Source organism: Ursus maritimus, unplaced genomic scaffold, assembly GCF_017311325.1.
Source record: "Ursus maritimus isolate PB19 unplaced genomic scaffold, ASM1731132v1 scaffold_7, whole genome shotgun sequence".
NCBI classification, from domain to species: Eukaryota; Metazoa; Chordata; class Mammalia; order Carnivora; family Ursidae; genus Ursus; species Ursus maritimus.
The window spans coordinates 66,235,401-66,262,821 of NW_024426885.1; the positions used below are offsets into that span (position 1 = coordinate 66,235,401).

General features: G+C 43.0%; 2 protein-coding genes across 3 annotated transcripts in view; both read right to left on the minus strand.

Moving 5' to 3' along the window:
• Nucleotides 1–617: 617 nt before the first annotated feature.
• LOC103661861 (actin alpha 1, skeletal muscle) lies at nt 618–2,514 on the minus strand. Of its 2 annotated transcripts, none has more exons than XM_040624032.1 (6): nt 2,386–2,514; nt 1,955–2,150; nt 1,684–1,845; nt 1,396–1,587; nt 1,098–1,279; nt 618–1,015 (listed from the first exon to the last, which is right to left on the minus strand). In XM_040624032.1, the coding sequence occupies exons 1-6, from the start codon at nt 2,512–2,514 to the stop codon at nt 872–874; spliced, it is 1,005 nt and encodes a 334-aa protein (XP_040479966.1). In that variant the 3' UTR covers nt 618–871. The 2 variants fall into 2 exon arrangements, with proteins under 2 accessions (XP_040479966.1, XP_040479965.1); XM_040624031.1 differs by having other exon boundaries at nt 1,955–2,279.
• A 6,891-nt stretch (nt 2,515–9,405) lies between these two features.
• Nucleotides 9,406–27,421, minus strand: part of NUP133 (nucleoporin 133) — a 56,459-nt gene continuing 38,443 nt past the window's right edge. Inside the window, exons 16-26 of the mRNA XM_008689527.2 lie at nt 26,651–26,773; nt 25,979–26,078; nt 25,052–25,303; nt 24,304–24,437; nt 22,286–22,444; nt 21,303–21,438; nt 17,913–18,031; nt 16,654–16,734; nt 15,845–15,909; nt 13,858–13,946; nt 9,406–9,644 (exon numbers count right to left, since the gene is read on the minus strand). Of these exons, the coding sequence (XP_008687749.1) occupies nt 9,508–9,644; nt 13,858–13,946; nt 15,845–15,909; nt 16,654–16,734; nt 17,913–18,031; nt 21,303–21,438; nt 22,286–22,444; nt 24,304–24,437; nt 25,052–25,303; nt 25,979–26,078; nt 26,651–26,773 (1,395 nt within the window). The 3' untranslated portion in view covers nt 9,406–9,507. The remainder of the gene's footprint in view (nt 9,645–13,857; nt 13,947–15,844; nt 15,910–16,653; nt 16,735–17,912; nt 18,032–21,302; nt 21,439–22,285; nt 22,445–24,303; nt 24,438–25,051; nt 25,304–25,978; nt 26,079–26,650; nt 26,774–27,421) is intronic.

Here is a 27,421-nt window from a genome sequence, read left to right on the forward strand (position 1 = left end):
GAAACAAACTGAGGGCTTCAGAGGGGAGGGAGGTGGAGGAATGGGATAGACTGATGATGGGTATTAAGGAGGGCACGTATTGCATGGAGCACTGGGTGTTATACGCAAGTAATGAAACATGGAACTTTACATCAAAAACTAGGGATGTACTGTATGGTGACTAACATAATATAATAAAAAAATATTATTAAAAAAAGCGGGGGGGGGGATACTGATTTCCTTAAGGGAGTGCCGGACCCGCGGTAGAGGGAGCGGCTCTCGGGCTCCAGCACCGTGGACAGCGCCCGATGCCTGCGGCTGACCAGAGCCACCCGCCCCGCGGCCACCCTAGAGCCTGCTGCTCACTGCAGCGCCCTGCAGAGGGAGGGGTTCCTCACCACACACCGGAGGGCCAGGTCGGGCCCTTGACCGGCCTGCCAGTGTTTGGGAATGGATCTGATCCAGAGGGGGAAACCGTGAGCGTGGGAAGACTTAACTAATGGTGTGGCAAGGAGAGCACTCATTCCGAGTACTGTGGAAAGTGACACAAGAAGATGGGGCCCCCCTTCCTCTCCTGTCACCCCACCCCCACCCCCGCCACTTCCCACCCCCGGCAAATAAACACAACAAACACTTTATGCAACAGACAGAATGGCTGAGTTTAATGCTTCAAGTTTTCCATTTCCTTCCACAGGGCTTTGTTTTAAAAATAACAAAATGAGGTAAATAAGTTAATGTATGTACACGTTATAAACATTGCGTCTGGTTGCGGCGGCAGCAACTCAAGTTGTTAGAGACAAAGTTGCTGCGCGGTGACTCGAGGTCAGCCACCTGCAACCTGAGCAGATGTGTCGTCCTGAGGAGAATTCGAGCGCTGTTGGTGGAATGGGGTCTAGAAGCATTTGCGGTGGACGATGGAGGGGCCGGCCTCGTCGTACTCCTGCTTGGTGATCCACATCTGCTGGAAGGTGGACAGCGAGGCCAGGATGGAGCCGCCGATCCACACCGAGTACTTGCGCTCAGGTGGGGCGATGATCTGTAAGACAGTGAGCGCGTCAGGAGGGCGAAGCCCGCACCCCGGAGCCCACGCGCGGGCAGGGGCGCGGGCCGCCGCCCACCTTAATCTTCATGGTGCTGGGGGCCAGCGCCGTGATCTCCTTTTGCATGCGGTCAGCGATACCCGGGTACATGGTGGTGCCCCCCGACATGACGTTGTTGGCGTACAGGTCCTTCCTGATGTCGATGTCGCACTTCATGATGCTGTTGTAGGTGGTCTCATGGATGCCCGCCGACTCCATGCCTGGGGGCCGCAGGGAGGAGCGTGAGCCGGCGGGGGGCGACCCGGGGGACGGGCGGGGACGCGCGGGGACGGGCGCTGTCCCAGGGCTCCCGGGGAGGCCGGCGAGCGGGACTCACCGATGAAGGAGGGCTGGAAGAGCGTCTCCGGGCAGCGGAAGCGCTCGTTACCGATGGTGATGACCTGACCATCAGGCAGCTCGTAGCTCTTCTCCAGGGAGGAGGAGGAGGCGGCCGTGGCCATCTCGTTCTCGAAGTCCAGGGCCACGTAGCACAGCTTCTCTTTGATGTCGCGCACGATCTCGCGCTCAGCTGTGGGGGGGCAGGGGCAGGAGAAGAGCGCTCAGTGTAGGGCCCCGGGGCCCGCGCGCCACCCAGCACGCCCGGGGTGCCCGGAGCGCCGCGCACCTGTGGTCACGAAGGAGTAGCCACGCTCAGTAAGGATCTTCATCAGGTAGTCGGTGAGGTCGCGGCCGGCCAGGTCCAGGCGCATGATGGCGTGCGGCAGGGCGTAGCCCTCATAGATGGGCACGTTGTGGGTGACGCCGTCGCCAGAATCGAGCACGATGCCTGCGCGTGGGGCAGGGCGGGGGACACGGCGGGGAGTGAGCGGGCGCCAGTCGGCCGGCGCCGGCGGCAAGCGGGAGCGGGGGGTGGGGCCGGGGCCGCGCGCACTCACCGGTGGTACGGCCGGAGGCGTAGAGGGACAGCACGGCCTGGATGGCCACGTACATGGCGGGCACGTTGAAGGTCTCAAACATGATCTGGGTCATCTTCTCGCGGTTGGCCTTGGGGTTGAGGGGGGCCTCGGTGAGCAGGGTGGGGTGCTCCTCGGGGGCCACGCGGAGCTCGTTGTAGAAGGTGTGGTGCCAGATCTTCTCCATGTCGTCCCAGTTGGTGATGATGCCATGCTCGATGGGGTACTTCAGGGTCAGGATACCTCTCTTGCTCTGAGCCTCGTCGCCCACGTAGGAATCTTTCTGGCCCATACCCACCATGACGCCCTGCGGAGCGGAGACACCACGCCCACGTTACCGCGGCTCAGAGTGACACGGGGCCTGGCTCCACGGGGACCCCGGCCCGGAGCCCTCCGCCGGGCGGCAGCCTGACCTGGTGGCGAGGGCGGCCCACGATGGAAGGGAACACGGCCCTAGGGGCGTCGTCGCCGGCGAAGCCGGCTTTCACCAGGCCGGAGCCATTGTCGCACACGAGGGCGGTGGTCTCGTCTTCGTCACACATGGTGTCTGATTTCTGCAAAGGACAGGAAGGCCGTGGAGACACACGGCGCGTCAGCACAGGAGGTCCCGCTGGCCCGAGAGCCCTCCCTTCCTGGGGACCGACGGACACCCCCAGCCCGGATCCGCGCTCAACCGGCAAGGGAGCAGCCGAAGGGACCCGTCCCGAGCCTCGCTCCCCAGGCTCAGGGCTGCGCTGCGACGGGGAGAGGGGCACAGGGTCGTCGCGACCACAAGGAGAATTTCTCCACCCCGGGAACCCCAGCACAGGGTCCGCCGAGACTTCTCTGCCTTCGCTGCAGACTCCCCGCGGCAGGAGCCAGGCGCTGGCGCCCACTCTCTCTGCGCCTAGGCGGCCTCACCTAGGAGGTGAGGACCGGCGATACCTGCTCGCTGGGCACGCATACGGGTGCAAGGACCTGCCCGTGGGAGGGGCTTTGGTGCTCCATACAGGGAGGAGTGGCCCATTCCCGACCCTCCTGACATTCCAGGCTCAGAACAGAGGCACCTTTTCGCCTGATGGCCAACCCAGAGAATTGTGGCCCCTGCTACTCTTCGGCTCTGTCCTTCGTTGGGAGGTTATTGCCCTTGGGACGACGAAAGCAAAACTTTTAATCTACCTGGCACACACTAAACGCCAGGTAGCGGAGCCCAAAGGGGCTGGGGATAAGTTTGGAGATTTCCAAAAACTGATTGTGTCCTGACTCCTCTATAAAGCGCATGTGGCTCTGAGGACCCAGACTCAGGGGGCAGAAAGTAGGCCTTGGAGCTGATCAAATGAGTTGGTTGGGTTCTACCCCTGAGTTCTCCAGGCTCCCCTCGGTGGTACCCTGTCACCTTGTCCCCCTGTCCTATTGTTCTCCTGTCCCCGGTCCCCTCCCCCACTCCCGCCCTACCTGGGCGGGTGGCTACACCTGCTGCTCTCCGGCTCGGGCCCCGGTCGCCGCGGGAGGGAAGCGAGGCTTCTCTCGGCGCTGTCCGCTGCGGTGGCCGCTGGTCCTCGCGCTCAGGTTTTATATAGCCCGCGGGCGTCCCCCCCGCGCCGCCCCGCAGGAATGTCGCTCCCCTTCTCGAGCCATATTTGGGTGTTGGGCACTAGAGCCCCCTCCCCCAGCCGGCTCGCGGCCTGGGCCCCGGCCCGGGTCCCCTGCGCTGACCAAAGAAGGAGCGGCCTGGCCCGAGCCCAGGTAACGCGGGCCGGGCCGTATATGGAGAGTCTCCCCGGCTGGTCGGCCCCTCCCGACCCGGCCCAGTTGCCCGCCGGAGGGGATGGGGTGGGGCGAGGGTCACCGCGCGCGCCAGTGGGTGCGAGTGTGCGCCTGCGCTCCCGGAGCTGCACCTGTCTGAAAGGCCTCTCCACCCGGTCCGCTCTGCTCGCACTGGGCGCTCGGAAGGGTGCCTCCCACATTTCAACCCTTCTTTGGGTTTACTCGGATCCCCAAAACCCCACGCGCGGCTACAGGGAGGAGGGAACCGTGTCCCAGTGGTGGGACAAGACGGGGGAGCAGTCACACGGTGTCCCAGGAAGCGGAGGAAGGAGACCGTCCCCCGCCAGTGAGCTTCATTTCTCCCTCTCCACCCCTGAACTACCCAATTCACAGGGCTGACCCAAGTCGGCCCCCGCCCCCACCGCGGAGAGGGCCACCGGCGGCGGGAGGGCGCGCAGCTGTCGCGGGCCAGACAACTGGCGGCGGGACGAGAGGCCGGAGAGGCGGGGAGGAGGAGGAGGAGGAGGCGCAGGGCTCCCGGGGACAGCCCGGGTCGGCGGCTCTGGCAGCGCCAGGCGCAAAGCCAGGGCACCCGGACTGTTCGCCTGTGACGCGCAGCGCACCCGGACGTTCATGAAGGGAGTGAATTTGGGGGGGTGTTCTCTTTCTCCCGGACTGACCTGGTGGGGTCGTTAGTGGGGCTAAGAGTGTCCCTGTCCTGGGACTGAAAGGCAAGGGTCACCACCCACGACCCAGTGGTGGAATGGGTGAAGCGCCCTTACTAAATGAAACCTTGCCCGACCTTCCTCCCTGTAGAGAGGACAAGGACATCGCACTCTAGGATGGGTAACAATTTTTCCTTCTGCAAAGGCTGAACGAACTCATCTTTATATTTAGAGGGTGATGCCTCGCCAAGGCCAGGCCGCTTCCAGTCCACCTTGGAGAGTCACCATCCCAGGGGCTGCTGAAGCCGTTCTATTTATACCACTGATACATGGGGATATGCCTTTCAAATTTTCTAGAAGGATTTGGATCTACTTATGGTAAGGTGGAGTGAGGGTCAGAGGAGGTTATCCAGTTGGTGCCGGTCTCACATTTTCTCTTTTTTTGGCAGGGGCTGGGGGAGCACGCGCAGTCCTAAGCCCGCCGTAGAAGGCACAAGGAGACACGGTTTTCTGTGATGAACTCAGTGACATGCTTTGAGGGGGTACATCAGTGACGTGGTACAAATAAAATGGAATCATTCATTTTTCTGATGTGCTTAAGTGTTCCCAAAATAGTTGCAATTCACATTTGGTAGTGGAACTGGACAGCTGGGACAGGTGTGGAATCTCTGGAGGAGGGGCATAGACGCACATGAAACCCTGCTGCGTAGCCCACATCATGGTGGCTCTTCCTAAAACCATCAGCCAATTAAAGAGCAGTTTGGTTTAGTACGGGGCTTACGTAGTGAGTGTGAAGGGTCAGCTAAAAGCTACTGTGGTCTTGCATTTAACTTTTTCAATTATTTTAGAGAATGAGTGACTAAACTACATTTCATTTTTAATACCTCATGTCCTGCTGTCAGTGGGTAGTGAAGAGACTAGAAAAAAAATCAACTGGCAAATGCACTATAGGTACAATATAAAGGGAAAAGCGTAAATTTTGGCCAGAAAGTAGGAAGAACACCCAAGAATTTGATATTTTAAAGGGGAACGGGGTTGTCAATATTTTCCAAAACTCCTGTTCAGTGCAGTCCCTCTCTTCTATAGCAAGCTTTTCTAAGCCCAGAGTCTGAGCTTCAAACACACAAGAAAAACCTCAGGAGGAAAGAGACTGGCTAGTACCGCAAACCTTGGGCGGGGGGACGGGACGCTGAGAACCCGGGCCAGACAGCTGCTTTCTGCCCACGGTTGGGGCTGTTTAAATAGTCTCTGACAGGTCACTATGGGGCCACCCAGTCCATTCTGGTCTTGTTGAATTCTCATTGGCCTAGGGAACAGACCTAACGGGCGAGTGGAAAAACTGTCTCCATACATGTACACTTTTGGGGAACACACCAGTGCCCGGCTCTTGCCTGATAAGCGGGTGACTGCCTGCATACCCTTTTGAGAACTATCACGAAGTAAAGCTCGGCCATGTAGGGTATGCTCGAGAGACAGTGTCTGCTTCTAAGTTTTCAGGTGCAGCGTAGCTGCTGCAACTCTGACACCTTGTGCCGCTACTCGGCTGTGGGTTCACAGCTTCCTCCTCCGCAGCCCTATACCCTGAGCTCCTCACAAGCCTGTATGCCCCACTCTCGCCGGGTCTAAGCCTTCTATCGTTTCCTATCAATTCAAATATGAATTCAGGGGCACCTTCGGCTCAGGTCATGGTCTTGGGGACCTGGGATCGAGCCCCGTGTCAGGCTCCCTGCTCGGCAGGGAGTCTGCTCCTTCCCCCTGCTTCTTCTCTCTCAAAAAAAAATCACAAATATGAATTCATAAAACACTTTTTATGCTTTCATATTGTTAAAAGCATGTAGGCTTTTAACTATTCGGAGGTAAATAAGATAGGTACTAGTCATTCAGTTTTAAGAATCAGAACAGCAAGGCTCAATGAGCTAGACCACACTCCCAGGTCTCACAGCTGGGGCTTGGGTGACTCTCTCTCCCACCAGTAGTCAGGGCAGGGTGGGAACTGCTTTCTACCTTCCTTTAATCCTCCCCAACACTTGGTTTGGTCCTGGAAACATAACAGATCCTTAAGGGACCTTTTCCAACGAGGGGACAAAGACATCCTGCAATGGAGTCATGGCTTCTGCCTTGGCCATCTCTATGGGCCTAATCATTCCACTGGAGCCGTCAGCCCTCTGGCCCCCACCCTACTACCTCCTCATGTCCAGCATAATAAGTGGGTTAAAAGCTTGCACTTTGCAGTGAAGTATTTCTGGGTGTGTCCTCCTCCCCTTCTGACTGGCTATGTGACCTTGGATAGCTCACTTCAAGAAAGACTCCATATTCTCAACTGAGGACACTACCTACTCCTTAACACTGACGTGAAGATTAAAAGTAGGTAAGTGCCTGGGACATAAACACTCAATAAATAGCACAGTATCTTTCTTCCGAGTGTTCGGAGGAGGTGAGGGGGTGAGACGGTAGAAGAGGAGAGCAAAGGACATTTGAAATTATTAGACTGTTTGCTAAACATGTCAACATCATCACAAACTGAACAGGAAGTCATGTAATTTTATAGGAATTTGGAGTGCACACAGATTTTTGTACAAAAATTTATTCTAGTATTATCTAAAATGGCAAAAATAAATTAAAAAACCCAACCCAAACCCAAATCAAAACGATTAATTCAAGTGTTCAGATCGTCAAGGAGGCAGAGAACAATTAAATAAAGCATGGCACAGCCACACGGTCATTAAAAAATTGTATCTTGAAGAATCGTGAAGACATGCATTTTTGAAGGGGGTGGAGTGTTTCTTGAGGGTGTGAAAAAAATCTTAAGTTAGATATTACAATGATTTGTGGCCTCCAGAAGCAAAGCACATAAACAAAATATACAGAATAGCCGCAGTATTACACTTTCGGGGGGGATGGGGTGGAATGATTAGGGCAAAACTGTGTCGAGTTCTCAGGAATGACAATGGGAAAAAAACTGGGAAACACTGGATTAAGGATACGTGGAGACGCTCACAACATACACCAGGTTACAGAACACACAGTGTGCACAGTCCCAAACAGTCCAAGATACATGGCACTTTTTAAAAGTTTATTTAAGGAATCTCTACACCCAACATGGGGCTCGAACTCATAACTGACATCAAGAGTTGCATACTCTTCCAACTGAGCCAGCCGGATGGCCCTAAGATACATTTCAAACTGAAGCTATTTCTAGCTGGTGGGATTACAGGGCTTTATATTCTTCCACATTTTTAAAAAATAGGTTTCGCATTTTCTACAGGTTTTTTTGTTTGTGTTTTTTTAAATTTTAGAATTAATTAGGGCACCTGGGTGGCTGTTAACTGTCTGCCTTTGGCTCAGGTCATGATCCCAGGGTCCTGGGACTGAGCCCCGTGTGTTGGGATCCCTGCTCATTGGGGGGGTCTGCTTGTCCCTCTGCTCCTCCCCCACTCATACTCTCTCTCAAATACATGCATTCTGCAAATTAAAGGTCTAGGAATACGCAGGTGGGACTACATTAATATTTCTGTAGTTACCAAACTCAACATGTACAAATATGCTGGATTACAACAGATTACGAAGGGAATCTGACATTATGGTGTGGCTTTCCTTCCGTTTCTGTTCTCAGAGAAAGCAATCGGCCTCCAAGGAGAAATGCGCTGCACAGTCTACCAGCAGCCTCGTGTGCCTGTGGGCGATACACTGCCGGACTCTGATTCAGACCCCAAAGTAAAAGCAACAATCCAGTTGTGAAGTTTTCTTCAAAAATGAAATCCCTACAACGGAGGGTAGCAGGAGCCTTTTACCTCACTGGGGGGGTTCAGCAAGTCCCCTACGTGCACCTCCAGTTCTGCCTTCATCCTTGACCCACGCACGCTTTTTTAAATTCATCTGAGAGGGAGAGACAGAGAGCGCACAAGCAGGGGGAGAGGCAGGAGAAGCAGACTCCCCGCTGAGCAGGGACCCCCCCCCCCACCATGCGGGGTTCGATCCCAGGACCCTGAGATCATGACCTGAGCCGAAGGCAGACACTTAACCAACTGACCCACCCAGGTGCCCCATATTCACAAATTCTTAAAACATACCAGCACACAAAGCTGGCTGCTCACTTTCAAAAACACGTTATTGTTGGGGCGCCTGGTTGGTTCAGTCCTTAAGCGTCTGCCTTCGGCTCAGGGCGTGATCCCGGCGTTCTGGGGTCGAGCCCCACATCAGGCTCCTCCGCTGGGAGCCTGCTTCTTCCTCTCCCACTCCCCCTGCTTGTGTTCCCTCTCTCGCTGGCTGTCTCTGTCTATGTCAGAAAAAAAAAAAACAACAAAAAAACAAAACTCTTAAAAAAAAAAAAAAAGAAAATCAGATGTCATATTAAGAAAACCCATAATGGCTTCTAGTGTAACACATGCTTTACATTAGACTGTGGTAATCACCTTGAAAATACATGAAGCTAATTGAATCCCCATCCTGAAAAATTGTAACTAACATTAATACAATAAACTTATTATATGGTAACTTACAGATAGGTTAGAAAACACTTAAGGGTCTTATTCACTTCTCTCACTAATACTCTATTATTTATGTAGAAATGTTTAATATATTCCCAATGAATTAATCAGTTTTCAAGCTCACATGAATCATGGCTTGTTTAGTCTTTAGTCCTACAGCAAGACAACAAATCTGACATCATGTTACTACGTATCTCCCGCTAGCCCAAACCCAAAACAGACACCAAATACTCCAGATTCTCTTCAGTGCAGAGTTACAGCCATTTCAGAGACAATCAGTGCAATCCTGTCATGTTGAGAGTTACAGAAACAGGCCGAGAAGTGATTTGTGCATATAAGTAGCCAGAACCAGAGTAAGAACTCCAGAACCCCTGACAGAATGAGAAGAGAAAGGGCAGCGAGCGTGGAAATAACAAGTGATACCTTTTAGATGGAAAAGGGAGGAGAGAAAATATCTTGTAACAAAAACCCAAAACCACAGTCACACAGCTGTTTTGTAGCAGCTTTCAAATAAAGTACACAAAATTCAGCAATACTTGTTATAAAACTGTGCACATTTTTCGATGTTTAAGGCCAAGATTTTTATAAGAACACGCTTACACAAATTTTCAGGAAGAGTGACCATTTTTAGAAAAAGTTACATTTGTCCCAGAACATAATATTCATAGTTTGCTTTCAAAACAAACTCAAAGTAAGGATTAGACTTCAGGCTTCCCAGCTGGTCTGCTTGCAGGAGGTCTCTCACCTCTGGCAGGTACTCGCTGAGCTGAATGCCTATCAACACAAACACCAACAGTCCTTTTTCATTTTCATAAAACTCCCAAAAGAATGAAGATGATGAATGATAACAACATCTGTGCTCCTATTTAAAATATGATGTCCCTCCACTATTGGGAAATACTCTGTTCTAAATTCCTTCCACTGTCAAACATGCTTGCAGGTCTAACAACAGGACATTCTTTACTTAGAAGAGGTTGCTTGAGTGTTTTTTCCCCCCTAGTGGTCAAAACAGCCAATCTGATTAAAGTCTGATTAAAGTACTTTCATTTTTCTCCACAGCTGAAGTCATTTCTTCAATGTGGAGGTTTTTAACTAATAATCACCTGAAAACAAGTATTTCAAACAAATATATAATATATAATTATTCAAGTATTTCAACAATTACATATATTAGATATATATATCCAATTATATATACAGGGAAATAACTTAGTAGAATAGGATCATGAAAGCTAGCTCCAGTGTCTCAAAAGACATTACAGTCTGAAATGAGACAGGTGAAGAATCATTTCTTCATTAGAACTCTATCAAGCTGGAAAGCCAATGAGCACCGATGAAACGCAACTGCTGGAATTAGGATCTGTGTAGTTACAAAAAGGTATGTACAATTTTCTCACTTGATAAAACTGGAAAAAATTTTTCAATTAATAAGACAATATTTTATAATTTGTTAGCATAAGGTTCTCAAAATCAAATACTGTTTCTTTTTCAATACCTTCAAAGTGCCTAGCACCATTTTTTGTACTTCACTGTTACATAATAAAAATCTGGGTTAATAAATGTTAGGAGTATAAATCCAAATAATTAAAGATCATTTATTACAACTGAAATAGTTTCAATAGAGACTTTTTGTCTGTAAAACAGCACTACACTTGTGAAAATGCATTAATTTCTAAAAATTTCTAAAAAACATTAACATCTTATCTGGCTTCTATTTTTATCGTGCATGCCCTCCGCTTAGAACTACTATTTGATGGATTTCTTTCTTCACAGCAGGGGTCGAAACTCTGCCGGTGGTATGAGGAAGGTGGTCTAGGCCATCTTGGTAAACTTAAGAGCCAACGCCTTACCCAAAGGGGGCAGCACTCATGAGATCGTTGACTGTTGCCAGGACAATATTTCAGTCCAGTTTAGGCCAATATTTTGATTCTTTTTTTTTTTTTTTTAAGATTTTATTTATTTATTTGACAGAGACAGCCAGCGAGAGAGGGAATACAAGCAGGGGGAGTGGGAGAGGAAGAAGCAGACTCCCAGCGGAGGAGCCTGATGTGGGGCTCGATCCCAGATCGCCGGGATCATGCCTTGAGCCGATGGCAGACGCCTAACGACTGAGCCACCCAGGCGTCCCAATATTTTGATTCTTAAGAGAATTAAGAAAGTAAGACTTTTGTAAGAACCCTTCTCAACTATTCAATGCTGGTAACTAATTAGAAAAAAATTTAAAGCCCATGTAACAATATGTGTATTTTGTGTGTATAATGTACCTCAATAATATATAAAAGCAAACTGAAAAGCTCCATGTGGGTAAGTTAAATGTATCTGTAGGATGAATTCTTTCCACAAGCTGAATTGTTGGCTGCCAGAGCTTACGAAATATGAGGCTCTCTCTACCTTCAGGATCTAACCTTTAAAAACATTCACTATTGTATATAGTAGCTATATTATTAAAAAGTTCCAAAAATAAATGTCTTTTAACTTCTTGTTATAATAAGTATATATGCCTTTCATTTGGGTATATATGTTTATTTATTTATATAATAGTTTCTACTCGGGGCGCCTGGGTGGCACAGCGGTTAAGTGTCTGCCTTCGGCTCAGGGTGTGATCCCGGCGTTCTGGGATCGAGCCCCACATCAGGCTCCTCCGCTGTGAGCCTGCTTCTTCCTCTCCCACTCCCCCTGCTTGTGTTCCCTCTCTCGCTGGCTGTCTCTATCTCTGTCAAATAAATAAATCTTAAAAAAAAAAAAAATAATAGTTTCTATTTGTTTTTGTCTTTTGGTCATAATTTAATAATTTTTTCTGTAAAAATCACAACTTTCCATTCCTGTTGTTCATCTATGATTTATAATCTAAGAATAACAAAAATAGCAAAGTCATCTTTAAACAGCACTAAACACATTAATTAGCCACATTCAATCCTGTGGCACTTTTATGAGACAAAACTTCATGGAAAGCATCAGATTTGGGTCCAAATGCTTTCTAATAATTAGGCTCAAATGGAAAATCTCTCCAGCAGTACAGAGCAATCAACCATAACCAGTTATTTCTTCATTTCCAAATACAGAAAAGAGAAAGTCTTATAGGTGCATTTCAGTTCTTTCTGAATTTCAAGTATTTCAAAGATACTTTCAAACAAAAGACAGGTTCCTTTGCTATATCCTTTCAATATTTCATTTTTGATTTTTATTTATTTTGTGACAATGAAAAGGCTTAATTGACCTTTGTGTTATTTGCTCATCTTTGAAAAAGAATGCACTATTAAATGTGTCATGGTAGGATGATCAAGTATCCCTTTTTCAAAATAAAAGTCCAGATCAACTCTGAGCAAGTTTCAAGTAATCTAGTCAGAGAATTACATTTTCATTGGATCACTTACAAAAGGAGACTAAAAATCTGAAAAGTAATGCTAAGAGACCACTGCAGATGGGCTGTAAAACAAAAGTTCCAACACGCAAAGGCTGAGACTTTGCTTCTGTTTCACCTCAGAATACTGGTGGGGGTGGTTCATTTCACACTACTTTCCTAAGGGTCCCCCTTCACGTGCCCTGGTTAAGCCAGCAATTCTAAAACAGAAGACTGCAGAATACAATCCATTATAGAGGAGTTGGGGCTATGAGTCTGCAAAATACTTGTAGGCATTCAAAGGACAAATGTCTCTTGAGTGACTACTATGTACCAGGCACTGGCTTTGTCATGTTTTATGTAGATCAAATAATATATCTTGCATATATATGTACAGAAAACTTTTGAATGTGTGTAAATATCAGTATGATGGATAAAAGTCCTATCCATTTAGAGGGACTGAATTTACAATAACTTACCACTGTGTATTTTTTCCATTTGGTATAAAATAGAGTATCCTTATATTTGCAGAAGACTGTAAACACTAAGCCTATTTTGCACATTGCCTGAATTTAATATGACACATTTTGATAGAGCATTCTATAATAAATATGAGCCACACATGTATAAAATGTGCAAAACTGCTCATCTCTAGTGTAACACTCTCCATATATTAAGCTCCCAGTAATATGAAAAAAAAAAAGGTGAAAGTAAATACAGTGGATCCTTGAACAACACAGGTTTGAACTGCATGGGTCCACATACCCGCAAATTTTTTCGCTACGGTACAGTACTGTAAATGTATTTCTCAATAATAATTTCTTTTCTCTAATTTATCTTATTGTAAGAATACAATATATAATACCATGAAAAGTATGTGTTAACTATGTTATTGGTAAGGCTTCCGGTCAATAGCAGGCTAACATTAGTGAGGTTTTTAGGAAGTCAAAAGTTGTATGTGAATTTTCAACTGTGTTGGGGGTCAGTGCCCCTCATCCACACCTTGTTCAAGGGTCATCTGTATCCTCTGCTTCATATTCCCCTTGAAAATAGCATTTTATCCATAAAAGCTTCTTTACCTAATTGGTGTCTCAATCAGCAAATGGAATTTTGCTCACTCTTTTAGGTACAAAACATAGTCTCTTATTTCTTTTTATTTTGTTCCTAAAATGAATTTTAGAGTGTTAACGTCCAAAATGGATTTGTAAAAGGATTTTGTAATTTGTAATTCAGTATAGTACGGTCAGTTATATATCAAAAAGTTATTTCTCATTTATATGTCATTTCAAGTTTTCAATCTTCACAAGAGTTAACTGAAAAATTAAAGGAAATGGTTAGTTCCATCATACAGATTTTTGGTGTAACAACCAACATTTGAATCCATTTGTTGTCCAACTGAGTCAGCGTGGAGACTGTGGCCACTGCAGTCCACCAGGACCCATGCAGACAGAGACTTCATCTTGACACATACTCCCCCAATTGGGAGAGGAAAGAAGAAAAACCTTCCTTCATTTTAAACAAATCTGAGTATGATACTGTTTAATCTTAAACTGCTCTGGCATTGACACCTTGGCAAATGCCCGTTATTCTCAGTTTTCTAAAACTGAGGACTGATGCTATAACTTCCAATATTAACAAACCACTTACCATCTTTCAAAAGTTTCTGTAAGATTTTCACAAATATACTGTCTTTAGATACTTCAATTGGATCATCCTTACCATCTGAACTGGACCAGCTAGAAAACAAAATTGCAATGAGAAGAAAATGAAATCATGGACATATCTGAAATCAATGACCTCTCTTTGCTACTGTAGTTTTGTTGTGCTGTTCATGCCAGCAGTGGAGAATCTTGAACTTTGTGAGACTGTTTCAAAGTATCTAAATGAGGGAGGTCTGAATGTTGAATATACTTAGTCTCTGTATCAGATACAAAATGCTACACTCCGGTAGCTATTCACCCAACATAACCATATGTATTTGATGTCAAAAAAAGTAGCAAGGGGCGCCTGGGTGACTCAGTCGTTAAGCCTCTGCCTTCGGCTCAGGGCGTGATCCCGGCGATCTGGGATCGAGCCCTGCGTCAGGCTCCTCCACTGGAAGCCTGCTTCTTCCTCTTCCACCCCCCCTGCTTGTGTTCCCTCTCTTGCTGGCTCTCTCTCTCTCTCTCTCAAATAAATAAAATCTTAAAACACACACACACACACACAAAAACAAAGCAGTGAGCCATCTTTCCCCAAAAAATTCTATAAATAAATAAATCTAGTAAGGACTCCAAAGTTTGATCGTCAGAGCACAGGTAATAGTTACAATATATTGTAACATATTCTGCTTTTCATAAAAGTAAAATGGTAACCAGGGTCTAATACAATGTATGTTTTCTTCATCTGGTTGAAATTATCTACTGCTGAAACACATACACACACACATACACACATACAGAACCACTGCTTTGTAGTAGTCAATGAATATATCCCACAATAATATAAAGGTTTTTAAAATTTTATTTATTTGAGAGAGAGAGAGCAAGAGAGCGTGCCTAAGGGGGGGGGGAGGGGCAGAGGGAGAGGGAGAAGCAGACTCCCCGCTGAGCAGGGAGCCCAATATGGGGCTCAATCCCAGGACCCAGAGATCATGACCTGAGCCAAAGGCAGACGTTTCACTGACTGAGCCACCCAGGTGCCCCAATACCTCAACATTTTTAAATGTGAAGCCATGACAAGGAATTCCAGTCAAATGACAGCATACTTTTTTTAAGATTAAGAAGGAGAATCAAGTGGGCAGAGCTAGACGCTTCAGACAGTGACCTCCAAGACCAAACAGAACAACAATTTTAACTATCCGGGAGTGATCAGAGGAAGAAATGCCTTAGTAAAAATAGTTCTGCAATTTCTCAGCACCACACAAAAAGGAAAATTGTAAGTAGAGAAGGGTGTTAGCACTCAAGTCATGTTCTCTAAAATTCTTCCCCTAGAAACAATTCAACCCCAAAATTATTCTCAGTCTTTCACTGCCACCACCTTTCTTTGCCAACATTTCCCATGGAACTCTCCCTTCTCAGGAAGGAGAGGACTGTAAAAAAGAGGTCTCAGTAACTTACGAGAGAGTACGGATACTCTAATAAACTTTATTTAAAACAAAATACAGCTTCTTATTTGGCAGAACTGGCCCTACTTCTGTGAAAATCAGAAACATATATATTTCTGTGCAAACAGTCTAAATTTTAAAATCAAAAGTAGAGGGGTGTCTGGGTGTCTCAGTTAAGCGTCCGACTCCTGATTTTGGCTCCGGTCATGATCTCAGGGTCGTGATTGAGCTCCACGTTGGGTTCCACAATGGGCATGGAGCTTGCTTGAGATTCTCTTTCTCCCCCTCTCCCTCTGCACCCCACCCCCGCTCTCTCTCGCTCAAATAAATAAAATCAAAAGCAGAGATTAATTATACCAATGGTCCTAAGTCCTTAAACTCTTCTTTAATTACTGAATGAAAAATTCAGATTACTAATGCATGCACTAAAATTTTTATAATTATGTTATAATACAATTAGGTTATAAAACCATTTGGTATATGATATTGTAATCTTCCTAAAGAGTCCTTTTCTCAAACCATACTTAGGTTCATGCTATGAGAACTTACTTATCTCTCTGAAGAGCTTTGCAAAGGATTTCCAGTTTTAGATCATTTATATTTACATCTTCCTCCTTTATAGTAAAACAAACAAACAAAAAAACCCTTAAGTCTTGATTAAAAAAAAATACATGCTTAAATTTGAGTTATGTTAACTAATTCTGCATAAATATGATTGATTAACTCATAATTTCAAAAGATTTCCTTTAAGACATGAATACTCAGAAAAATAAGCCTAATAACTGAGAATTAGTTTCTGATTATTCTGTGATAATCTGATTCTATCAGGAACCTTGAAAGGGTTAAAATTTTAAACAAGGTAACATAAAAGCCAATATACTATATTTTTTAAATCTACCAAACTACTTTCAATTGCAGGGCCAACTATTTAACCTACAGAATTGTCATTCTAATCTCCCCCCTCCTCCAAAAGGCTGAGAAACAACTCTTAGGGTGAATACTGTGAAGAATAAATTGATAAAGCAATATATCAGACTGAGGAACTAATAATGACTTAATAAATGAAAGAGAAAAAAACCCTCAAGTTTCTGAAAAGCGGTGTTTTTTATTCATTCACAGAAAAAGACATCTGGGAATGTGTGAGAATTATCAGTAAAGGGAATCTCCTGACAGCTTTTCTAAAGAGCTATACACATTCCAAGAGTTAGGAATAGCTGAACCAGAGAATCTTTCTAAATTAACACATTGTCACGACTGGCTAAATTGATTTTCTCTTTTTCTATGTATTCAGTCCTACAGAAAACCAAATTTATAAATTGTGGTATGTGCCTGTGATCGTCTCAAGGGATTTTACTTACCTCATCAATATATTCCAGCAAGTCCAAAGCTTTCTTGAAATCATATTCATTAGCTCTTCTGTTCTCTTCACAGATATACAGCTATGGCAAGTTCAAAGAAGGTTGAGGATTATTTTAAGTAGTTATATAACCAAGACTAGAGAAATTTATGGAGAAATATGTCATTCTGTCCTTCAAGTAAGTCACAGGTATTTTTATTTTATAGTAAGAAAGCTATCATCTTTGGAAACCACACTCCATCTATCCTCGTAATAAACTGGCTTTCAAAATGTGCCTATACCCAACAGTAATTAATTTGCATATCTTGGTCTATACACTTTTAAGATGTCAGTAAATTTATATTCTTAGGTTCAAGATAGTATACATACTTCAGTATTCTTTTTTTTTATAAAGATTTTATTTATTTATTTGACAGAGAGAGAGACAGCCAGTGAGAGAGGGAACACAAGCAGGGGGAGTGGGAGAGGAAGAAGCAGGTTCCCAGCAGAGGAGCCCGATGTGGGGCTCAATCCCAGAACGCCGGGATCACGCCCTGAGCCAAAGGCAGACGCCCAACGACTGAGCCACCCAGGCACCCCTTTACTTCAGTATTCTTTTGAGCATATTCTTTGCAATATGCTATATAAGGAGAGGTTGTTGTGAGCTCAGTTATAGCAGATCTGTTATTGGTAATGGCTAAAATACTGAAGTTTTTGAATTGTCATCTTTTTAATAAAATTAGAGCAAATTCAAAGTGATCTTACATTGCTCTTGCATTTGAAAGGCAAAGAGAGAAACAGAATTAAGACTACAAGTGTACTTGACAAAAGTATCCTACCCAGGTTGCAGCCCATAATCTAGCTATGTCCTTAGGAATGTGTTATGTCCCAGAGGAAAAGGGTGAGGACGGCACTTATAGGCTATGTAAATCCAGTTCCTTAAACCATTTTTCTTATGGAAGAGCCTGAACTATACCTCATGGTACATATGTGTCCTCTTCTGGAAAGGAAAATACAAGTACTTTCTTCCGGTCACCTGCGTGAGCATCTCTAGGAACAGGTGAAGATCTACAGGGAAGCAGAGGCTGATCCCCTGCGTTCTGCTAATGTGCACCCTGCTCTCGAGCAGCTCCTAACAACTTATTCTAGCAGAAGGGGGAAGTTGCCAGAAACACAGGAAGTGGGGAGATGACTACCCATAGAAACTGTACCATCTGACTCGAGAAATACCAATGCTGTTTTGAGACTAAGGAATGGTACAAGGATGGGAAAAGCACGCACGCTGATGAGCTGAGGGGCAGTCAACACTGGCATCGCACTGAGACTTAGCTGTTTCTCCGCCAGCAGCTGCTCAGGCAGGGTCTCCTGGTGCAGTAGAAAGCGCTCCTGCTCAGCCATTTCTAGAATTCAAAATGAGAGGCAGGGAGCTGAGTAAACTCTTCCACTCTATCATAAAACAAATCTAAATTAAAAAAAAAAAGGGGGAGTATCTCTAAAGGTAATCTCATCACTACTTGGTGAACTTAAAATGTTATTAATTCTGCTAACTTTTGATTTCTGATGTTAAAACATATTCATGGTTTGATTCATATCATATAAACAATCACAGTCACCCGAAATAGGAGGGGAGAGAAGAGCTGTGAAAATACACCCTACTGCCTGAAGGAGCTGTAGAACAGATGGCGATTTCCTGAGATACAAGTCCCTCAAATTGGGGGTTACCCAGTCCCATTTTATGGTAACTCAGTAACTCCCACCACAGTTTCTAATATAATCTTTCACTAAGGGAAATAATCTATTTAAAAGCCACCATGAGTATATTCCCTGAAAAACAAATCCTGGAAGTTTATGCACCAAACCTAACTAGCAACGGTAATCTCGACAGGATGAGGTGACAGGGTGAGGCTTACCTGCCATAAGCTACCCAGGCTGCAGCCCATTCCCAGGCTTTGCCCAGGAAAGTATGCTGGGCTGTAGGGGAAAAGGATCGGAAACTGCATGCAGCCTCATAAACACAGCGGTCACAGCAAAGTACAGTGACCAAAGCACAAATATGCTCAAAAACTGACATCATCCACACGATCCTTATTTTATAACAATCAAATCATTTTTGTGCAATTTCCATACCCAGAAAAACAGACTGGGAGGATACACAAAATAGTAACAGTAGTAATCTCTGAGGCAGTGGGATTATATAGACAATTTATTTTTTTGTTGTGTTTTTCCTGGTGATCTATAAAATTCCATAAGGAATTATTCATGTAACCAGAAAAGCAAGTTATTTTTAAAAAATCTACTCCCTATGACCAGATACACTGATGACAGTCTGTAGGTAATTACTGACACTTGAAAACATTCCCACTGTGTTAAGAAAGCGAAAGTTAAGAAGTGATCAAATCAAAATGATGACCAGAGTTCCAAGGATTTCTGGTGGGTGGGGGAGCAAGAAATAAAACCTTGATTAGATTAACTTGGTCTACCTCTGGTGACCAGGCTAAAATATGGCTTCCCATGTCAGACGATCAGCCAACCTTGCAGAATATATACACCCTTCTCTAGAACTACAAGCACTAATAGTGCTTAAAAATAAAAGACTGAAGAATCTCCTAAAGAGTGAAAAATAATTTTAATAATAAAAGTTAAATGCTATTCCTATGATTTATTAAGTACTTAATATATGTAAGACATTTTCTTCAAGGAACAGTATCTCTAATCCTTACAACTACCTATTTTATAACCAAGGAACTGAGGCTCTGAGGGTATCCAAGGTACCAAAGCTAGTAGCTGGAGAAAACAACAGAAACCAGATCTCTCCAATTTCCGTCCAAATTCCACTATTCCCACTCCTTGAAGAAAACAAATCATGGCAGTGTAATTAGAATCCAAACCTCGGAGGCTGGACTCTGTGGCTAAGCCCTACAACCAAACACCTACACTTGCATATACTTTACCCCCGACCACATAGCTAAGATCCCCCCCAATTTTTATTTTGAAAAATTCCAAACCTACAGAAAGTTTTAAAGAATACAGTGCACAATGTATACCTAGAGTTACCTGCTATTAACATTTTGCCATCTTTGCTTTATCTACCTATCAACCTACCTATTTGCTTTCCTCCCTAAGTTATATGGAAGTTGAAGACTTTCATGCCATTTCATTTCTAAATACTTTAGCATATGCCTCCTAAGAACAAGGGCATGCAACCACAGTATCATTATCAACTTTGAAAAACTGAACACAAATACAGTAATGTCATCTAACACTAATTATGTTCACTTTTCCCCAGTCGTCCCCAAAATGTTTGTCATAGTTGGTTATTTGGGGGGTGACTGAGGAGCTGATCAAGCATCTCACACTGCATTTGGTTGTCATGGCTCTCAGGCTACTTTAATCTAAAACAGCCTCTTGCCTTTTTTTTTTTTTTTTTTTTTTTTTTTTCTTTCATACTGCTAAATTTTGAAGAGTCTGGGCCAATTATATTGTAAAACGCCCCACAAACAGGATATATCTACTCATTCCCTTGTGGTCAGACTCAGGTTGAACATTTCTAGCATGAAAGCAACACAGCTGGTATTCTACACTGCCACATTACGTCACTCCAGGAAGCATGCGAGTTTGTCTCACTGTGACGATGGTGATGATGGTATCTGTTAGATCTGTGTAGTAATACTCTGAAAACATGAAACGATCTTCTTCCCCTAACCCTCAACTCAATGGTTTTAGCATCCTTTGATGACCAATTAGTCACCATGGTTGCAAGATGACTTCCCAAGTCCTATTCTACATTTATTAGTTGGTACTCTTTTTTTATAAAGAAGCATTTCACTGACCCCTCCCCTTATGGGTATCACTGTGGATTTATGGATTTTTCGTTTTTAAATGGGTGAAATAAAATGCTTTACTATCATTCTTTTTGGTGTTCAAACTATCCCCAAACTTGGCCAGTGGAGGCTGTTGTGTTGACATCTCTACATTAACCTTGCTTTCTGGCTAAACACGACTTCCCAAGATCATTTCTTCAATAACCCTCATTTCCTTTTACTGAGAAATAGTAGTTAGAAGCCAAAGTATAGGACTAGGTATACTCATGCTACTGGGGTGTCACTGATTTTAGGCCTTTTCAGTGAACAGAGCCAAGAAATACTTTAAGTTTAAACAATCATGATTCCATCTGATATCTCCAATTCAAATGCAGTACAGGGTTCTTCCTCATCCTCCTTCTAGATTTCATCTCCCTTCCCCTTGGTTCTCAAAAATAACAATATATCCAATCATTTACTCAACCTACAATATAATAAAATACTTGTATACAGATATGACACCAAAAAGTTTTGAATTCTGAAACCAGTAGCTTCAAAATTACCACTATCTACAATAAAGGTCCAGATTTCTTTGCAGTTCTTTGTGTTCTTAGACTATGAGTCACTAAGGGTGTACTCAGAGCATTCTTCAAATCACGTAACATCTTTCTTAACAATTCTTATTTAACATACAAATTTTCTCTAAAAAACAGAATCCCAAAAATACGTACTTGAGTAAGGGTTTAATGACACTGAAATCACTTCTCTTAATGGAGAGGCGGGTCCTGTGTCTAATGAACCCTATTAAATAATAATAGGAATGCACTGAGTTCATTGATAGCATGATCGATGTTCAAATCTTTTCTTTTACCTTCAATTTTTTCTTGCAGTATGCCTTCTGAAAAGTCTGAAGCCAATGCGGCCAATTTACTCAAACCAAGAAGGGTTTTTTTCTTTGCAAAGTAATGAGTTTCCATGTTTGCCAAACCCAGAAGTGTTGCATGGGCCTACAATAAACAAAATATGAAAAATGGTAAGATCCTGAGTACTAATTCAAGTTGAAATAAAAGTTAAGTACAACCCAAAATTGCTTCCCCCTTAACTGATACCAATGAAAGATCAGGTCAATACCAGCGAACCTGAAACTGACTGGTACTATATACCGAGAGTAATTACTCAATAACATATCAACCAGCCACACTAATTATTGGGAAAAGAAACATGTATAAAACATCTGTTCTGTAACAATTATATATTTACTTCAACAACTTGTCAAGAACAAACTTTAAAATTATTTCGTGTACTGTTTTTACTCATAATTTGAACATTTTTATTTTAAGAAAATACTCATTACAAAAAAAGGCTATCGACTTATTTACACATTAATAAAATTTTTGTGCTTTACTTTACTTTACTTTACTGTAATAGTAGTCAAACTACAAAAGGTACCTTTTTTTACCAAGACATTAAAAGTAATGGCAATGCCATCATAAATTAAAAAAACACTTTATTCAGGGGCGCCTGGGTGGCGCAGTCATTAAGCGTCTGCCTTTGGCTCAGGGCGTGATCCTGGTGTTCCGGGATTGAGTCCCACAGCAGGCTCCTCCAGTAGGAGCCTGCTTCTTCCTCTCCCACTCCCCCTGCTTGTGTGCCCTCTCTCGCTGGTTGTCTCCCTCAAATAAATAAATAAATAAATAAATCTTTAAAAAAAAAAAAAAACCCAAAACACTTTATTCAAATTATGTCAGAATAGGAGATACATATTTAAAATAATCTCTAAACAGTACTTTCACCACTAAACTAAACAAATAAAAACCTGCCTAAATCTGCTTCAAGTCACTCAATCCTTCTTACCTTTTCTAATTCTTGGCTGTTAATTTCATGTAACCAGCTGAGATGTTCATGAGCCTGCAAAAAATTTGCCAACTCTCCATGCTGAGAAATGGGCTGAGATAGTAATTTGCCTCGCTTTCCTTTCTCCAGATACCAACGGAAGAGAAAGTCTGAAAAATTCTACAAATAACAGGGCAAAGAATCCAATAATATTCAGTAATACAAATTTAAAAAGTACATTTCTGATAATAAAATACTAATTTTTTTCAAAGGTCTTAGATTGCAGAACAGAAATCTTTAAACACTTATTTTCTATATGTAGGGTCCTAAAAAAACCTTAGTTACCTCATTTAATAGATGAGGAATTCAGATTCAGAAAGGGGATCTTGCTCAAGACCATGTAAACCTTAGATGTGCATGGTGTGGTGTGGTATCTATTAGCTACATGTAGCTGTTTAAACTTAATTAAAATTTTAAAATTCAGTTTCTCAGCCACACTAGCCACATTTCAAGTGCTCAATGGCCCTATGTCCTATCTTAGAATATATGAGCAAGATCTCCAATCTCACAGAAAGTTCTATGTGACAGTGCAGAATGAAAGAGTCTCAAGGGTTGAATTCTGTACCAGAAGGCCATGCAGGCTGGCATGATAAATAGGAACCTAGAGAGGCCCTCAATGCCTAGCTGGTTTTTCCCACCAGATGTTTGCTGAATGCTGGGGTAGTATGGAAGGCTAGTGTGGAAAGAAGACTAAAATGTCCTACAGTCACACAGTATGTAAGAGATGTTTCCACTAAAGAGGGAATTCTGCAATGAACACACCAGTCCCACAACACTTCAAAACCAGAAATGAATGTAACAAAAGCTGTAACCAAGCCTTGGCCCACCTCTATTCTTGATGAACTGAGTGACCTGCCTCTCACCCTATCTGCCTCTCCAGGAAAAAATAAATTCATTTCCATCTTTACGGTTCCTTTATACACAATATCTAAAATAAAACAAAAAAATTACAAGACCTAAAAAGCAGAAAAATATGACTAGTAAGTAGACAACAAAACAAGACGAGAGAATGATCAGATTTTGGAGGTAGCACATAAGGATTTTTAAATAACTAGTAAACACATTTAAGAAATTAAAAGAATGCAAAAATGGATGGAAAATGTCAACAAAGGACTAGAATCCACAAAAAAGAATAAAAATCATGATGGGCGCAGAAGTATTTACTTTAGCACTACTGTGAAATACTAAATACGCCATGTCCAACAATCAGGCCCTGGTCAAATAAGGTAAGTTATACCCAGTTCATGATATACCATAACACCATCAAAACATTGTTGTGAAATACTTAATGATAAGGACAAATATTTGTGATGTATTAAGAGAAATAAGCAATTGGCAAAACATGTTTGTCTATAATAGTTGAGTGAAAAGACTAGAACAATATAAACCAAATGTTAAAAAGGGTTCTCTGGGTGGTGAAATTGTGAGTGACTTTTAAAATTTTCTGGTTTATAGAGGTTTTCTGAATTTTATACAATGTCTCTTTTATAGTAGGAAAAAAATCAGTTTTTACAGGAAGATCAACTGACTGAATAAAGTGGCTTTAAGAAGCAACTAAAATTCATGTACAGAGTGTCATAATGAGAACTTTTTAAAAAAAGTATACATGATGTCAACCAAGGAGAGCAGAATCTTCGGTGTATGGAAAGCTGAGCTCTCCGAAAGCTGCAGCATCCTCTGCTCCCAAGATCTTTTCTCAAAGTTTTAAAACTCTCCTAATATTCGTCTACCTAAGTACTTTAAATTCTAACTGGAAATAGCAGAATAGAAATGAATGTTTTAACACATTCTTCAAAGGTCAAAGAATCTTTCAATAATATTTGGAATCGTCTGCCAATTTACAAAGAAACATAATGCACAAATTAGTGTCTAAGTTAACTGCAAAAAGATCGTACATCATCTTCCTAAAAACCAAGGTAAGATTTGAAATGGTCAAACCTTACTACAGATCTACCATCTACGGCCCCAACGTTCATTACCTGATCTGCAAATTGGGTCATGTAGCGCTGCAGTCTGGTCTGGTTGTCAGTCTGCTCACACATCTGTACTAAGATATCAAAGTCACAGTACTTTTCTGCTAATGAAGCAGCCCACGGGTACTGGCCTAGTGTGACTGTAAAAATGAGAACAGATGGAAAAAAAAAATCCTGTTAGTGAAAACTTAATATGTGATAAAAAATATTACTTGAAATTTTACCTTTAACTCATACTATACCCAAAAAATAATAGATGGAATAGAAACCTTTCCAGTTATTGACATTAGTTTCATAATCCACACACATTAAAGAGGCAAATTTAATCCACTGCTTGTTCCTGCTACCTATGAGGTTCCCTTCCTATGTGTACAAGCCCCGCCTCCTCATCCTAGCTATGAAAAGAACCTGTCCTTTGCTGAACACAGTCACACTCTCCCAGCCCTCATTGTGCTCCACTGGGCAGACTAGTTATTCGTGTCAAGGTCTCAGATGACAAGCTCTTGGAGGGCAGTCTCCATTTGTCGCTAATTTATTCATTTTCAAATCCTCTTCAGCATGGTACTCTTACCTGGGAAGTTTTGAAAACAAGGTTGAACAAATGAACCCAGAAAGCTGTACATACATGCTTTAAGTTCTTGGTTACGGTTGGATGAATGAGAGTACACTGAATATGCGGCATTAATGATCTGACTCCTTCATCCGTTCTGCAAATTCAAAGACCCATGGCCCTTCCTAAATACCATGTACTTACGAAGCGGAGATAAGAGATCTGATCTTTTCTGTAGGTATTCCATTTCCAGACTGTTGTATCTTTCTTGATCACCAGATCGGTCCAGAGACTTCAGCTGGGAAACGTAACCATCCAGGAAGCAATCAATCAGTGCTACCAGCTGCTCTGTCAGAATGTTTCGGAGGTTGCTGTCTGCCTGAGGATAAACCACTTTCAGGACAATCCCATGCTGGCGTTCTATGACTGTTCGGATGCCTGACGGACCACTCGTGGCTGTGAAATCACACAAAGTATTACGGTAAATAAGGGTTCTATCCTGGCTAAGGGAAAGACCAACTGCCTAAAAACTACTACCTCACTGCTGCTGGAAAAATCGATCAAATAGGGTTTCAGCTGATACCTCTCTCTCCTGCTCAAGTCCCATCTTCTCTATGGGAGACTTCCTCAACAAAGCCAGGTAAACATGATCCTTCTTCCTTCTAAATCCCTTTAATGCTGCTCCACTTACTTTTTTGTATTAAATCAACACTAAATACAGTCAACACCTCCAGAGCCAGGACCTGATTCTTTGAATAACTACATGCCCTAAAATCTAGTAGACACAGGGCACCTGGCTGGCTCAGTCACTACAGCATGAGACTCTTGACCCTGGGGTCATAAGTTCCAGCCTGTCGTTGGGGTGGCGATTACTTAAAAAATAAACAAAATCTACTGGACACATAATAAGTACTAGTGAAATATGTTATAGAGAGATCTATAAATTATTCAAGGGAATAAAGCAATTTTCACAAGAATTGCTCATTCTGGAGATGGCCCTTATTTTTCATTTCACTTTTAAACCTACACTAATGGAGTAATACAGCTTCCAAAAATGGGTCATTAGGAATTTATTTTGAATGGCTGCTAATAATAAATCAGTATATTTGGGCTCAGAGATTGCAATCTCACCTGTCCAAGGAACATATTCAGGTTCTTGTTCTACTGGGTCTTCTCTCCGATACAAGGAGTTTCTATTTTGTCGATAATGACTAGCAGCTTGTAGCATGTCCTGGAAAAAAATGTGTTAGCACGTGCAGAAAGCGATGAATCCCAGTATTTTTAAAGGTAATCTGAAACATTAATTAGTCTATTAATACTAAAAAAATACTCAGCACAGGTCTGAAGAATTACTTTTTGGTTCTTTCTGCATTTGAAATTTAACTTCAATTTTGGAAAACTGTAGTAACCAAAGTAGGAAAACCACTGCTATAAAGTCCATTAGCTAAGATTAAATGGAATGAATATTTTAATCAGTAATATAAACAGCAAGCTTCTGGGTGGTTTACTTAGACAGCTAGTATACCATTAATACATCTTCAATGATATATATATATCCTTCTTCAAATAAAAGATTTATTTTACCAAACAGAACTCAGGATCATAGAAACTTAATACACACAAGGCAAACATTCAAAATGTTTGGCTGATTAATAAAATGACTGGAATTTTTCTAAATTTTTGGAATTAAATGCTAAACACTTATAAATTATTGGCAATACAGAGTAGGAATATGGAAACCACTTTCTCTTCTAGCCACACTCTGGTCTTTGATTTGCTGAAATCTTCACCACAGTTTTGTACCTTGAGAATACTGTTCACATTGATGACCACCTCAGCCCATTCAACGGATTCCAACGATGTATCCTTTAAGACCTGCTCCTCGTGCTCTAGTAGGCACTCACAGACAGTGTCTACCTGGGACACCTGGGGAAGCACCGAGAAGGCAATACTTACAACAAAAATTATGGTGATGCGTAATAATTACAACTGCCCAGAATCTACTCAAGGGGTTTTTCTCATCAAGGAATACTCTCGGCTCATTAGCCATAATAAAATAGCTGATGGTAAAAATAAATTTAAAAGTAAGTAGAAAGTGGGGCGCCTGAGTGGCTCAGTCGTTAAGCGTCTGCCTTTGGCTCAGGGCATGATCCCATAGTCCTGGGATCGAGCCCCGTATCGGGCTCCTCCGCTGGGATCCTGCTTCTTCCTCTCCCTCTGCCACTCCCCCTGCTTGTGCTCTCTCTCTCTCTGTCAAATAAAATCTAAAAAAAAAAAAAAAAAAAAAAAAATGTATATATACATAAAAGCAAATAAAATGTCAAAACACTTGCTAAACACCTTCACCACATGAGTTACATACTCAGTGGTTTCAAATGCTATTTGTATGCTGACCCAATAGTCAGTCCCTTAAACAGTTAACTCTATGGAACCCTAGGATTCAGAACTATACCTCAAAGGAAACTTAAGACCAGTAAACGCCATGAGGAATTAAGATAAAAGGTGATGTAAATAGTCTTTAACGTTACCATTTTCCATATGGAGCGTTCTTTTGAAGAACCGATCACATTTTGG